This window comes from Talpa occidentalis, unplaced genomic scaffold (assembly GCF_014898055.3).
Source record: "Talpa occidentalis isolate TD23 unplaced genomic scaffold, MPIMG_talOcc4v2.1, whole genome shotgun sequence".
Taxonomy (NCBI): Eukaryota; Metazoa; Chordata; class Mammalia; order Eulipotyphla; family Talpidae; genus Talpa; species Talpa occidentalis.
In genome coordinates, this window is record NW_026555331.1 from 17061460 (window position 1) to 17077411 (window position 15952).

Consider the following 15952-nt stretch of genomic DNA (forward strand, 5'->3'; position numbering starts at 1 on the left):
TTATAAACAGTGGATAAGGGCCTCCCTGGCGGCCTGGGGATTGAGTCTTAGCGCTGTCACCTTGACAGCCTGAGTTCAATCCCCGGATAGGGAGCTGACCCACATGGTGCAGCAGACCTCTCCTGTCTCATCTGCTGCTCCCCTCAGCAGTGTATTTCAGTAGATACACCTGCTCTGCTCCCCACTCTGTCTCTGGTGAATCCTGTTACCCCTGCACCTCTGGCCTATACCCCATTTCTTCTATGCAAACAAAACAAAACAAAACAAAAAAACAGTGGAGGGAAACCTGGCTTCTTGATAACTAACAGTACCTCTTATTTCCCATTTATGGAGAAAGGAGGGGGGAAATGGATAAAATATATTGAAACATATATCTTTCCCAGTTGAGTTATGCAAGTAAAGGACTTGTTACAACTTTCCCAGCAAGTATGCATCTTAATTATTTCTAAAGCAGCGGGGTTTAAACAGATCACATTTCCACAGCTTTGGCTGGAACTATCTCTGAGTAGAAGTGTTCCTTGGAAAGATATCAAAACCCAAGTGATACCAAAATCACTCTTTGTGATTAAACCTCAGTGGCTTGCCATTTTAGTCATCTGTTGAGTGTTCTGTTTTACTTCCATTACTAAGCAGATCCTGAATATTAGAGGCACTGTCACCGTGTATTCACCCACTAGAAAGTCTGTGAGACCTGGCTTCAAAACCAACTCGCTGGTCAAATGCCTTTGTTTCTTCTATGTCAAATGGGGCTTTCATGTTGCTGTTGAGATACCTTTGGCTTCAAAATATATAATCCAATCTTTTCCCTCTTCCCCCTTTCACTGAGCTTTGCAACACTTCTCCTGAGTTCTGGAAAATAAGGTGAGGTGAGGATTCAATATACATGACAACGCTAACAGTACAGTCATAATTTTAAGGATGCAGTATTATTTCCAGAGAAATAATTACATATGCAAACTTGGTTATTGTATTTCAAACAGACCTTCTCTCACCTCTCTGGAAAAAATGTCATTTTGTATTCTCTTTACAATAAAACACACATTTAAAAATAAATGCTATGGTGACTTTAAGACAACTGGCATGTGATTCAGAGGCACAGGATCACACCTCCTCTGACGCATGACACCACACCACACCACCCACCACGGCACCCACAGTTCCCCACCACAGTCCACCAGGTGCCCTCACATTTTGTTTCCCCCTCTCCCTCTGACTGTCTCGTGGCCTCAATTCTATAGTCTTATCTCTGGGGTCTGCTTCTGGCTTAGTTTTGTCTGATTGTTTGTTTTGTTTTTCTTTATTGTCCAAATTCCATCTGGTATTTGTCTTTCTCCTTCTGACTTATTTCACTTAGCATTATCTCCTTTAGTTCCATGCACGTTGCTGTATATGGCAAGAGAATTGCATTTTAAAAAGCACAATAACTCAGAATCCTAACAGAAATACAGGCTGAATCCTTCTTTAATATGGAAAAAAGATGCCTTCTTGATATCTTTGCTTTGTAAATCTGAATTTTCACATATTGGTTTAGACCAACAGATAATTATGTCTCTATACTATTCTTCTCAATATTCCTTGCTTTTTCTGTTGAGAAAGAATTCATAGTCTATTCCTCCAGAATTTCATGACTTATTAGAAAATGGTCACACTTTACACAGAATAAAAATGCACGGACTAACCTAACTGATGAAAATAAGGATTTTTCTCTTAAAAAAAAAAGGACAAAATTAACAAAGTTTATTATCAAGAAACTTTAGTAGGTTTTTTTAAAAGACTGAGAAAACTGAATGATGAAAATCCACAACACAATATATACCAACAAAGATAATTAAAATAATAAATACTGCCTAAATTAAAAGATTCTAATTTAGGGCCTCCCTGGTGGTGCAAGGGGTTAAGACACAACCTATGAAGGTAACTTCAGCCACTGCAGCACATGTTCGATGCCCAGCCAGGGAGCAACCCACATGGAGCAGCAGACCTCTCCTGACTCTCCCGCTGCTCCCCTCAGCAGTGCATTTCAGTCAGTCTGCCTGTTCTGCTCCCCACTCCATCTCTGGTGAATCTCCTCACCCTCCACATCTCTGGCCTGTACCCCAGCTCTTGAATGCATAAAAATAAATAAATATTTTAAAAATTCTAATTTAAATTGTTAATGATAATCTTTGTGTTCGAAGCACCTATACAGGTACCCATCAATGAAATGACTCCAGCCTATAAAAGGACGTTCTATGCATTCTCAGGCAAGAATGTTCATTTGCTTCTCATACCTTAAGTCAAAATCAGAATAGCTACTAAGCATTCTGGGCTAGGACCAGTCCTTCTAAATCTCACCTGATCTACCAAAAAGCACAGAGTTCAGTTCTTTGCAGCTAAAACAGTTTCACCAACCAAAGAAGAGCCTCACAGAGGTGGAAGCTCTAAATCACTCATTGTGAGTGCTGGGGCACAGTTTATCTCAATACAAGGATAAATATTAGGTAAATATCAGAAAATCTGCAGGTACAAGTGCTGCAGACAGTGTCATCAGGATTAAAACAAGTTAAGCCGGGCCTCCCTGGTGGCTCTAGGGGTTAAGACACAGCACTGTGAAGCTGCCCACAGCCACTGCAGCGTTTCAATCCCTGGCCTGGGACCTGACCTACATGGCACAGCAGACCTCTCCTCACTCGCCCACTGCTGCCTTCAGCAGTGTATTTCAGTGGATCTGCCTGTTCTGCTCCCCACTTTCTCTGGGAATCCTCTCACCACCCCCCACACCTTAGGCCTACACCCCAATTCTTGTATGCATAAATAAATCTTTAAAAAAAAAAAACAAGTAAGCCAACTAGCACCAACAACTACAAAAACACAGATGCACAAGCAAACTCAGAGGGGTAGAAGTGGAAAGTTTTAAGCCTTTCTGATGACATTAGCTGTTAACTGCCTCCTCCTCAGCAGCTGTCATGGGCTTCCCCAAGCTCAAGGTCCTGGCATTTGTCTGTCTCCTCTCGCCACACCCTAGCAACAGCTGTTATCTGAAAACTGGAGATCCAAGAGGACATTCTTGTCCACACTCTCAGGCAGGATTTCTCTCTCCATCTTGCCTCTCCTATCCAACCTTGAAAGTATTTTAAAAGCTAAGAAAGGGGACTCTATGTGCAGCCCTGAGTAAGTCAGTGATCTCTGAACTCTTCCAAGATTGAATCATCTTAGCCAGCTCTGATGAAAATAGCTCCTGTTGCTCCTGCTGGCTGGCACTGCCATGTAGAGCAGCTGTTTGCAAGCATGCCTTCTGACCCATTAGAGACCTCTACCACCACTCTATCTCCACAAAATAACTAATAACCCATGAGAACAATCACTAACATAAGCTTCTAAGTTCAGTTAAGGTTGATCATACTGGCACATACCTATCTCCTTGGTAGGTAATGGGAAGAATACAGAAATGTGTGATGATTTACTATGGAAAGGGATTTATCATTTCCTTTTCCTTTTTTTTTTAAAGATTTATTTATTTATGCATACAGAAATGGGGTACAGGCAGAGGTGTGGGAGGTGAGAGGATTCACCAGATACAGAGTGGGAAAAGAACAGGCAGATAGACTGAAATACACTGTTGAGGGGAGTAGCAGATGAGAAGGAGAGGTCTGCTGCACCACGTGGGTTGCTCCCTGGCCAGCCCAGGGATCGAACTCGTGCTGCAGAGGCACAGACAGCTTCACAGAGCTGCGCTTAACCCCTTGCACCACCAGGGAGGCCCTCCTTTGTCTTTTTCTAATCACTAAATTCACAGAAGCCCAACTGTTTAAGAGCTACCCCCTGATAAAACAAAGGGAGTTCTTGATCCAAATAAAAGCTAGAAATAACAGGCAGGGAGATCAAGCTGCCTACACCCCTTTATTGAGGTATATTTATTTTCAGGTTTATTGAGTCCAAAGCTAGTGGGAGCCATAACATAAATATCAGTATTTTCCTTTTAGAGAAGTAATCACTTCTCTAAGTAGAGAAGGTAAGTGGAGTTAAGGTTCCATATTAATGGTCCCCAATAGATGATCCCCACTATGGCATTCTCTATGCCACCCTTAAAGTTTCTTAGTTTTATTTGCCATAATGAATTATTTCTCCCTTTTTCTATTCTCTATGCTTTAATTGTTGTATCACCCATTTGCTTTATGGTAGCCAGGTCTTTGGTTTAAGAAGCCGAATTTGAAGTTTCATTTGCATACTGCATTAATATTTGCAGGAAAGCAGCTCAATATTTATTGAACACATTTTTATGAAAAATGTAATTGCAAGGCTGTAAGAATCTGGAAAGGTACTGTGAGAGTAAAAAGACAAATATGTCAAACAATTTCAAAGAACTGCAATTTCCTACAACTTAGCTAAAACTCATTGCCTGGTAAACTGTTTTGGGGAAACCAGCTTTAGTGATTGGATAGGACTACTGTAATTAGCATAGTTAGTCAAGGTAGATGAGCATAACAGAAATGTTTGAAACATTTTTCGCTCTTAATTACACATTCCTCATTGCATTCTTAATTCTCTCCACCCCACTTCCATCCTCACAGATGGCGTAATAGTGAACTGCAATTTATCTTCCCATAAAGTAATCACAAATTGAGAACAAGTACAGTTCAAATTCCGTTTTCAAAACCACATGGCCAGGAAGACCCAGTTTGATAGTTAAAAGAAAGTGACCATTGTAGCTTGTCAAAACATAAACACTTCCAGGAATAAATTAGATTTTTCCCTACAGATTGGAAAAAAAAAAACATGTATCTACTTTTTTGTTTGCAAAAGTCACAACTAGAATGTGATATCTTCATACACATGGTTCTGTTTACATCTGTCTCATTATTACATTTTTCAGCCCTTTAAATTACTAGTTGGGGAAACCATTAAATTGCAGTTTAGCATCTTGCTTAAGGGCATGAGCTCTCAGCTCTACCACTTTCTGGCTGAATAACCTATGACTAGGTAGTCTAAATGCTCACCTCCTCAGTTTCTTCCTCTGCAAAGTAAGGGTGAATGAGAATAAATTGTATTTTCTACATGGAGTTGTGATAAAGATTAAAGGGGTGTGTGTGGATATATGAAAGTGAGCACTTAGTAAGCACTTACATATTAAAGCACTTAGAAAGTCCTTGGCAGGTAATAAAAGCTGTAAGTGTTATCATTACTACCATGTCTACCATTACCACAAAGAAATAGTGATACTGTTGGCCTCTATTTAAATACTCTATTGCAAACCACTTTCTTGTTAAGTATCTCTGGGATCAGCCTATAGAAGAAGCATGCAGTGGATTTTGAAAGTCTTGATTTGAACACCATAGCTAAGATTACATAGGCGATTTCAAGATAAAAGACACACACACACACACACACACATAACATAAAATCACTGATTTCAAACCTCACTAAGAACTCAAAACAGCACTAAATTTTACATATAAATTAATGGTAATAGGATTCCCAGAACCAAAAAATAATCTACAAAATCATAACCAAATACAAACATTCTATTTTCAGATCATGGGGGATCTGAATATATGGTTAATTATCTTGAAATGAGGAATGTCCTAAGAAGATTTTCTTGACTACTTAATGGTACCTTTTCTGGTATATATCAAGAATAAAGCTGTTAAACTATATATGCAAAATATCAGTCCCATCTGGTATGGTAATGTTACCTAACTTGTGATATCATTGCACTTTTTTGACAATCAAAAAAAGGAAAGCAAAAATTTTATTTTAACAGTTGGGCTCTTTTTTTTTTTTTTAATAAGAGTCTTTTTTTTTTTTTTTAGAGGCATGTTTATTTATTTATTTGTTTGTTTGTTTGTTTATACATGCACTGGGTACAGTCAGAAGCGCGAGAGGGTGAGAGAATTCACCAGAGCCAGAGCAGGAAGCAGAGCAGGCAGAAGGACCGAAGTACACTGCTGAGGGGAGCAGCGGGCGGCAGGAGAGGTCTGCGCACCATGTGGGACCCTCCTCCAGTGGCCGGGGAGCAGCCGGGGATCGAACCGGCGCCGCAGAGGCCGCGGGCAGCTTCGCAACCCAGGGCTCAACCCCTGCGCCACCGGGGAGGCCCAATAGTTGGGCTCTTATTACTCTAATGTGTCATACAAATGCATTTTGGAAAGTTTTATTAAGATATAATTCACATACATAATTCATTCATTCAATTTGTGTATTTCAAAATGTACAATTCAATGAGCTAAGTATTTCCAGAGATATGAAACCATCACCACAAAAATTGTAGAATTCTTCCACCATTCCAGACAGAAACTCTACACCCATTAGCTATTACCCTCTATGCCTGCTCCCCACTGTCAGTCACAATTTCTGTCTCTATAAATTTGCCCATTCTGGATATTTCATGTGAATAAAATCATAGCATATGTGACATTTTCTTACTAGCTTATTTCATAGATTTTCAAGGTTCAACCTTTATTCCCTTTCATTGCCAAATAACATTTCTTCACATAAATATACCACCCTTTGTTTATTCATTTATTAGTAGATGAACATTTGAGTCCTTTCTCTTGGGGCTGTTTTGAAAAATGCTGCAATGAATAGTTTTGTGAAAATCTTTATGTGGACATATGTTTTCATTTCTCTTGAACATATATTTAGGCATAAAATTGATAGGTCATATGCTAACTCCATGTTTAATCTTTGAAGACATGCCAGACTGTTTTCCAAAGTGGTTCTATTATTTTACCTTTTCACCAGCAATGTATGAAGTTTTCAATTTCCCTTCTTTCTCATCAACATTTATTATCATCTTTCTGATTATTGCTATCCCCGGGTACCAAGTGGTATGCACATGCTTCCTTAAGATGCAAAAACATGGAAATACATTGGGTAAGGAAAGTCTTTGATGTCAAGGGGAAGGCATGAAGAGATTAGGAAAAGATCCTGCAATCAGGCTGGAAAAGGAAGCAGAAATATTTTTTAGGTCTGTTACTCAACTTAATATTCTTATGCAAACAATTGTCCTCACCAAAGGGTCAGGATTGTGGAGCTAGCCAAGCCTTAAATCTCGAACTTAAACTAATATAACAATTACTTGATTTATTGATTTATTTCCTATGCTATACCCATTTGATTCAATACCACAAAGGTGATGTGGAAGGATATTATTCCCCTTCCTCAATAAAGGTGCTAACCTAATGAGGTTAACGAGTTTGCCCAAAGGAACATAGTTAATAATACATACATACAAATGTAAATATATACATATGTAAATAAATAGAATTCAGGGGCCTCTCTGGTGGTGCAAGGGGTTAAGACGCAGCACTATGAAGCAATCCGCAGCTACTGCAGCATGAGTTCTATCCCAGGCCAGGGAGCTGACCCACATGGTGCAGCAGACCTCCCTTATCTTGCTCACTGCTCCCCTCAGCAGTGTATGTCAGTCAATTTGTCTGTTCTGTTCCCCACTCTGTCTCTGGTGATTCTCTCAACCCCTGCACCTCTGGCCTGCTCCCCAGCTCCTTATATGGATAAATAAATCTTTAATAAATAAATAAATAGAATGCAAAGGTGGGCCTGGAATACATTTCAAATCACAATCCTTGGCTCCCTCCTTCCTCTTCACCTTCACTTGTCTCATCTTTAATAACCCAGAAAGTAATGGAAAAGGAAAACAAGGCAGAGGGGACTTGTGGATATGTGTGAAGCAATTAATGGCTGGAGAACTGCCTATCACACAGTCCCCACAATCAGCCTGGGAGAGGGCAGCTGGGGCCAATGATAACAAGCATGGCTATCGTCCTACTGGGGTACAGGCCAGAGGTGCAGGGGGTGAGAGGACCCACCTGGGGTACAGGCCAGAGGTGCAGGGGGTGAGAGGACCCACCAGAGAAAGAGCGGGGAACAGAACAGGCAGACTGACGAAAATACATGCTGAGGGAAGCAGCGGGTGAGACAGGAGAGGTCTGATGAGCCATGTGGGTCAGCAACCTGGCTGGGGACAGAACTCGTGCTGCAGAGGCTGTGGACAGCTTCACAGTGCTGTGCTCAACCCTTTGAGCCACCAGGGAGGCCCAATCATCCTACTCTTGATAAGAGTTACATCCAGGAATCAAGAAGCCCTAATCCCTGCATTCTGAATATTATATTATTCTGTACTCAAAGCAGTATATTTAACTACATAAATTATTCATTCAACTATTTATTAAGTAGTCACTCTGTGCTAGGCACAGCACTGAGATAATTGAGAGAAAAAGGCAATGATTACAATGTTTCAAAATAAAATTAAATAAGGATCATTTGCAAGCCTTTTGTGTATAGTATCTCATTTAAGCCTTACATATACAAATGGAAACTGAGGCACAGACAAGTTAAGTCAATCATCCCAAAATCACAGAACTAATAAGCGGGGATGCAGAATAAGAACCTAGGCAGCCTGGTTCTATACTGTGTACTTAACCACCACCCAGTTCCTCCTGCCAGCTCTTGCTTGGAAAACACATGTGGTGAAGCACAGAAACCAATAATACTAATTAATTCCAGCAACTGTTTGTTGAGTTATTAATACATGAAGCCCAGGCACAAATTCTCACAACAATCCAGGAAGCACTTCTCTTCATTACCATTTTATAGATAAAGAAACATGCTCAGAGAACTGAATTAACTTGCCCAAGGTCACAGAGTTAAAATAGGGAAGGTCAGCACTGTACTTAATATGTACCATTGTTCTAAGCACCAATTCATCTAATCCTCATAACAATACTAGGAGATAGGTTGATTCTAACCCATTCTTAGTCTGTAACTTGTTCAAAGTCCCACCCATAAATGGCAAAGACTGGATTTACTCAAAACCACTTAATGCCTCTCTTATCTGTCTAAATAAGTCGAGTTGAGAAAGAGCCCTCTGTCCTCTCAACAAGCTAATAAGCAGGGTCCTCAGAGCTGCCCTAGTGCAGTGGAGTGCTAGGAGGGGGAGGGAAACCCAGGAAAAAGGAAGATGAAGTTGCATCTCGGAGGAGATAGCGGCACCATGCAATTTAGTAAGAAAAGTAGACTTTGAAAAAGACAATATTATATTAAAAATATAATATTATAATATTATAATGAGAAAATAAGCTAAACTACCAAAAAGAGGGTTTCAGAATTGAATCAAAAAAGCCTCATTTTAATACTTATCATTTAGAAAATAGGCTTGATAAAGGAAGATAAAGTTTTATTCTAATTTTGACCGTACATGAAAATATCAACAAGGAACAGAAATGTGCAACTTGCCTAAACTCAATTCATTCTGACTTTCAATATTTACTTGCTGGGTCTAAGTGCTGCAAGCAGCGTGGTTTCCAAACTTGAGGGATCTTTACAAGATTCTCTATCCGTCAGGTCCGAAAACACAGCATTTGCAAACTAAAGAAGCCTGAGGACTCAGACCGAGAACTCGAAGGAATTCTTCTTTCCGGCGGGCCAGGGGCCGGCAAGCAAGCTGTGGCTCAAAAGCTGCAGAGCCGGGTTTTTTCCCTGGCAAAGTGATTTATGACCACACGAAGACGAGCAGCTGCAGAACCGGTCAGACCTAAGTACAATTCTCAAAAATCCAAGAAGGACCAGGAAGGGACAGGGAAAGGGAGGGCGGGTAGGTCACTGCCTGTCCTGGGCGCGATGAGACCTGTCAAGTCCCAATTCCCCCCGGAGTCCGGGACGCTGGACACGACCGCCCACAGTGCGAGCGCGAGGGAGCTGGCACCGCAGCTGGGCAGCCGGGCAAGGTGCCTCCACGCCCCCTTGCGGACCCACATTATGATCGATAAGGCTGTGCCAACTAAGTGATAGGTACAGTGATCCCAAATAGTCTCTCCATTTAAAAGCCCCCAAGCATCCTGCAAGGAGCCGCGGCGATCAGCCCCACTTTATAGCTGCCAGCACTGAGGCTCGGGAGCGTGAAGCAAGGCGTGCCAGCAAAAGGAAACCACAAGTGAAGGCGATCTCTGGGCTGCTGCCTGCATCCAGGAGGAAAGGCGCAGGAGTAGGAGCCGGCTAGGGAGGCCACACCGGGTGCGCCCTCGTGCTCTGGGCGGACGCGGTGCGGCTGTCAGCTGGAGGCCTGGCAGCGCCCAGGTGCCCGGGCAGAAGTAGCCAGGAGCGCGCGCGGTGTGCAGCGCGCCCGTGGCGCTCTGGGCTGCAGCAGCCTGGCTGGGGCGCAGCGCGCACCTCCCGCCCGCGCGCGCGGGTCTGCGGAGCCCGCGCCCGTGCCGGGTGCACCCGCCCGGGGCTGCAGCAGCCGAGCAGGGGCGCAGCGCGGGCTGTCCCCGCGCGCACAGCCGCCCCGGAGCCCCGCGCGAGCCGCGAGCCCCGAGTCCCGGCGCGCGCGCGCGGCACCGCTGCGGACACGGCTGGCAGTGCCCCGCGAGCCCACGGGCGCTGCCCCTCGCCTTACCGTAGCTGCTCCCCGGTGACCAGCACCTCAGCCATGCGCTCCAGCTCCCGCTGCTGCGCCCCGCCGCTCCCGCTGGTGCTGCCGTCGCTGCCACCGCTGCCCGCGCTGCCGCCCTCCTCCATGGTCGGGCCACGCCGCTGCCACTGCCTGGGCTGTCCGCGGCGGGCTCGGGTGTTGAATCAGCCTGCCCTCACCGAGGCCGCCCTCGCCATCTTGGTTAGGGGCATGCCCGGGGCTCACACGCGATTGGCTGGAGAGGGAATCCCTGCGGGTGGCGGAGGTGCCCGGCGACCCGCCCCTGGAGCGCCGGCCTGGGGGCGTGGCTCCAGCCCACGTGGGCGGGGGCGGGGCCAGCGGCGGACAATATAAACATCTGGGCGGGGCGCTGGCTTGGCCCTGAGTGTGCGCTGTGGTCGAGCGCGGTGAGGTTGGTTTCCTTTACCCTTGTAGGTCGTGCTCTGGGGGCCTGGGGACAGGATGAGAGGTTATTAGAGCAGTGGGCGAAATTTTGGTACTGCTCATGTCCCACATTGCCGGAGAATAAAAATAATAATAGCCGGTGGGGGGTTGGGAAAAGTGGGATTGGGGTCAAAATCAGGGGGTTGCAAGTGTATGGAGAATATAAAAATAAAAAATGAAAAAATAAATAATAATAACAGCCAAATACTGGGCAAAGGGTACACGTGTCACTGCAGGACTTGGAGAAATTAAACATCTTCCATCTGCAACCTGGTCAGCCAAGATTGCTTACTTACCTGATGACGTATTCGATAAAGTACACGGGCCTGGGCTTTAGACCTGGGATCCAACTCCACCCCTGTAATTTCCTGCCTAAATATGCGTTATTCTCGGTGTCTTCCTTTACAAATTGAAAATAATTGTGACTACGACATCTTGAATTTGCTGTATTAAAGATGCTTTAGGTCGTCGTTACCTTTTAAAATTATTGCAACAAATCATAAAGCAAATATTGTTTGTTGTTTTTTTTTTTAATCAGGGAACAGGTTTGGAGAGTTGGGGTAACTTGTCCAAGGCAAGCAAGTAATAACTGCAACAGCAATCAAACCCAGGCGATTCTGGTTTCAAAGTTGTGTTTTTTAAAAGAGTACCTCTGAAAACAGGGATGTATTGGCATCGTCTAGCTTGCAGGGACTATGGCAGGAACTTTGACTAATGCCAAATAAATGTCCTGTTTTTCTCTGTGATGCAGGGCCAGCCTCTGGTCTGCAGAAAGTCCAAGTAATGCTAAGGGCAATGGGCATCGTTGTGGTAAAGGAATATTTATGTGTAGACTTTTTATACAGCTTGTTGCATTTTTTTGCCTATGTTCCAGACTCTGCACTCCTACAGCAAGTAAATTTGGATCTGTTTTTTTTTTACTCAATATTATCTTAAAGACATAATTTCTTAATTGCAGATATGTAGTAGAAATCTACAGAATAAAAATAAAAATGACAGAACTCTTGAGAACCAGCAGTCTGTATATTTTATATCAATTCTATTATTCAAAAGTATTTATACCCATTGTTCTGCAGGCTTGTTATATTTTATTATTTTGTTTTTAGAGAGGACCGCAGTAACCTTTTCCAACATTTTACAACATCATTCCTTAAATTAACTTATTGAATAGAATTTGCAACAATTCTTTGAACATTTATTCTGTGCTTTAAATTTTGGGTTTTTTCCATTTAACTCCAGATGTATTTTCATCTAAATTTGGTCAACTTTCTTTCTCTAAAAAATAAAAATGCATTCTTATAGTTTCTGATTTTAAAAAGGTATATTGAAAGAAACTTTTATCATAAAGTTTAAGAATTAAAAAATCCCCCTCCCTAATGTGTGGGTAAAAAATTCAGGTCAAGAAAATACCTATTTCCTCTACTGCAGTAAGAGCAAGAAAGCAGAATGTATTTTTCTTGCCTGATGTGAAGGATTGTGTGTGTGCACAGGAAATGGGACCGGTTTGTTGTTATTGTTTTGAACTTTCCTTTGATGTATAAGGTGCATCATGCTCCCCTGCATAAAAAGATCAATCCTCCTAAGTTAGGAAGAAATTGGTGAACTGATTCCGGATGACATTTGAACACTACTCCCTGAACCAGGAACTCTGGAGCAACTGGCTCCAGCATATACTGTGATCTATAGGTATGATAATAATAGAGAGAGCAGGACACTGACCTGACTGTTAATCAGCATGAGGATGTTAGAAGGGGTGAAAATTCCAGCAGACTTCGCTTGATTCCTGCCTCCAGCTGACCATTATTTTCTCTGAATTGTCTGTCTTGCTTTGGCAAAGTCAAGATTATACTACCAAGTCCATTGGGTAATTTGAAGGAAGGATTAAATAAAATTAAAGGAGATTGCTCTTTATAGAAGTCACCCACTCTCCTGTTTCTTGCCTTTTGACTATTGTAGTACTCTGGAGCCAGTGCTTCTCAAGCTTCCGAGGGAGGACAAAGTATGTGTGTGTGATGTTTTCAGTAATACTAATACTTTAGTAAAATACAATAAAAATGAAAATCAAACATTGAGCACAAGTCCAAAATTGTTACTATTATGGGCAGACAGGAAAGAGGCAAATTGCTATAATCTTTTATAAATGATTTCTCTCCATGTCTGTACATCTCAGCCTCCCTTATTATCGATAATTCACGCTTTGTATAGTGCTAGTTAAGGGTGAGCAGCATTGAGAGATGAACTTGAATAAAATGTATGAAAAAATATTGTCAACTATGATGCTTTATAATATGCGATCTGTTATGGTTGTCACCTCTTAGTATATATCTGTATTATTCCCGCCTGACTTTAAAGACTTACTCAAACCCCATTTCTTAGTGTTATCTTCCTGAACTTTCCCAAGCAATTTGGTATTCTGTCCTGTGAATTCTCATGTTACCTCAAGATACCCATTGTTCTTTAACTATTAATTGGAATCTTGATTCTCCAGTTCCCACCATTATTATTCTCTCTTTGTGAATGGAAGAAGATGGATGGCTTAGCTATTTCTGTTCATTGATCTTTAACGAAGAAAACTTGTCCTTAAAAAGAAGATGGAAAAAAATCAAATTTTCATGTGTTCCTCATACACACCCGTGTTTAACATTTTTGATTCATATTTTCATAGTGATATTGCAAATAAAGTTGATGTTTCTTGCCCTCCAGATCTGCTCAACTCTCACTGGATCTCAGTCATAACCTTGGTTCCCTGCAGTTCTTGCTGCTAAAGGGCGATTCAAAACTGTCTATTTTTTGTTATATGCTGCCACCTAGTGATATCTTTTGCAATGACATTAAGTGACATTGCTTTTCCTAGAGAGAACCGACTACTACCCCCAAGAGGACTTTTTGGAAATTTCAGATGGATGTTGAGGTTTGTTGCATTATTGGAGATGCCACTGACTTTTAGCAGGCAGGAACTACAATTGCTAGATATTTGCGTTTGCTTGGGACATAACTTACAAAAAATTGTCCTAAGGGCCTCCCCGGTGGCGCAGTGGTTGAGCGCTGGGTTGCGAAGCTGCCGGCGACCTCTGCGGCGCCAGTTCGATCCCCGGCTGCTCCCCGGCCACCTGAGGAGGGTCCCACATGGCGCGCAGACCTCTCCTGCCGCCCGCTGCTCCCCTCAGCAGTGTACTTCGGTCCTTCTGCCTGCTCTGCTCCCCGCTCTGGCTCTGGTGAATTCTCTCACCCTCCCGCGCTTCTGACTGTACCCAGTGCATGTATAAACAAAACAAACAAACAAACAAATAAATAAATAAAACATGCCTCTATAAAAAAAAAAAATTGTCCTAAACACTGAATGTCTTATGTTTTGTAGGAGATTCATGTGAAAGAAAAATCTATTTACTGTTATCTAAGTCTACCACTTAATTGGTTACATAAGGAAACAAAGTATTTTTTGCACAATTTTAATATGAATTGTTCAGGAATGCAATTATTTTGTACATTGAGAAAAATTGTTCTTGGTTCAGAACTTTACTAATAAAGGTTCATCATTGCATAAAATTGATTCACTCACCATTTGTGTGGTCTGCATATTATAAATACAGCACAACTTTTTCAGTCTGCATTTGTTAGCTGGGACTTGATTTGTAGGTTTGTATAAGGATATGTTATTTAGCTAAATTTAAAATGCCAGGTAGGGCCTCTCTGGTGCATCAAGGGGTTACGAGTGCTACAGTGGCTGGTGATAGCTTGATCACGCTGCCTTTAACCCCTGCACCACCAGGGAAGCCCCAGTTTTCTTTTTATGGATCACAAGTGTCCTACGAGATCACTGAGTTTTGTTGTAAACGTGTATACTCCTGGAGGGTTTTTCTGAAAAACAGGGCTGAAAGAGCCCTCAGTAAAGGCACTGAGAGCAAAAGAAAGCTCAGAACTCTGAAGGCTGTCAGCCACAAAAATCTTAATATTTGAAATAAAAACAATATTGTAAATGTAACAGCTAGAAGTAATGCCTTATTTTATTTTATCTATTTTATGTGTGTAGTGCTTGCTTTATACTAGGTGACTAAGTGCTTTACAAATTTTAAATCATTTCCTAATACTAGACTGTAAGGTGCTAATTTTTTACTGCCTGTTTGCTTACCAATTTCCAGGACTTCTCCTCGCTTCACTTTAAATCACAAGGCTCCTGACTCTGCAGACTGCATTTCTCAGGCTTCTGTGTCCTGTAGTTTCCAATTACATTTAAATAATGGGAGGCATTAATGCAAGATTAGAGAGGGGGCACCAAGGAGAAGCCAGGAGATTTCACTTCTTTCTCAGTTTAGTGCTTGACTCCGCAGACAGGTGTTCCTTCTCTTGTCTTTTGTAAGGCAGAGGAGATGGGAAAGAATCAAGTAGGCTGCTCTGTGAAACATGAAACAACACCACCACCTAGAGGGGAAAAATCCTTATTGTTTTCATAAGGAAAGCCTAAAAAGTTCACTTAGAGGATGCAAAGTTGACATTTCAATGGCTGTATTTCCCATACAATGAATTATATCTTGCTGTGCATCAGAGCTTCCTTTTCTGGAGTAATTTTTAAAAAGCACAAGATAAATTTCTTCCAGGACACAATTATATTTTTGCCACTTGCAATTTTTTCCTCCAGGAAGTATTTCTTTCAAGGCTTCCACTTCAAATGTTGGTAAAGCTTTACCTTTAGCCCAGTTTTTAGTTATAGGCCACACTACCCCTGATTGATTTCATTCACAGACACTTTTATAACTAAGACTCATCATGTGCTCTTAAAAGCTTTATGTTTTACAACCCAAATGCCCAAAAATAGATGACTGGATCAAGAAGATTGGTACATATACACAGTGGAATATTACTCGGCAATCAAAAAAGATAAACTCATGCAATTTGTACCAACATGGATGGAGCTGGAAGGGGATCATGCTCAGCAAAATAAGCCAGAGAGAAAAAGAAAAATACTGGATGGTCTCACTCATAGCAGGAATTTAGAAAACCTAAATAAGGGACCAGGAAAAAGACTAATTGTAATAAAGTAAAAATCAAAATCAACAAGCAACTATAACCAGACTTAGTACGAGTCGGGGGGAGGGGAGGAGG

The 15952-nt window shown here is 42.0% G+C and overlaps 1 protein-coding gene across 1 annotated transcript in view; it reads right to left on the minus strand.

Annotated features, from left to right (window-relative positions):
- DEPTOR (DEP domain containing MTOR interacting protein) overlaps positions 1 to 10641 on the minus strand; it is a 125614-nt gene extending 114973 nt beyond the window's left edge. The window contains exon 1 of the mRNA XM_037502253.2: positions 10394 to 10641. Coding sequence (XP_037358150.1) covers positions 10394 to 10515 — 122 coding nt within the window. The 5' untranslated portion in view covers positions 10516 to 10641. The remainder of the gene's footprint in view (positions 1 to 10393) is intronic.
- Positions 10642 to 15952: the final 5311 nt, after the last annotated feature.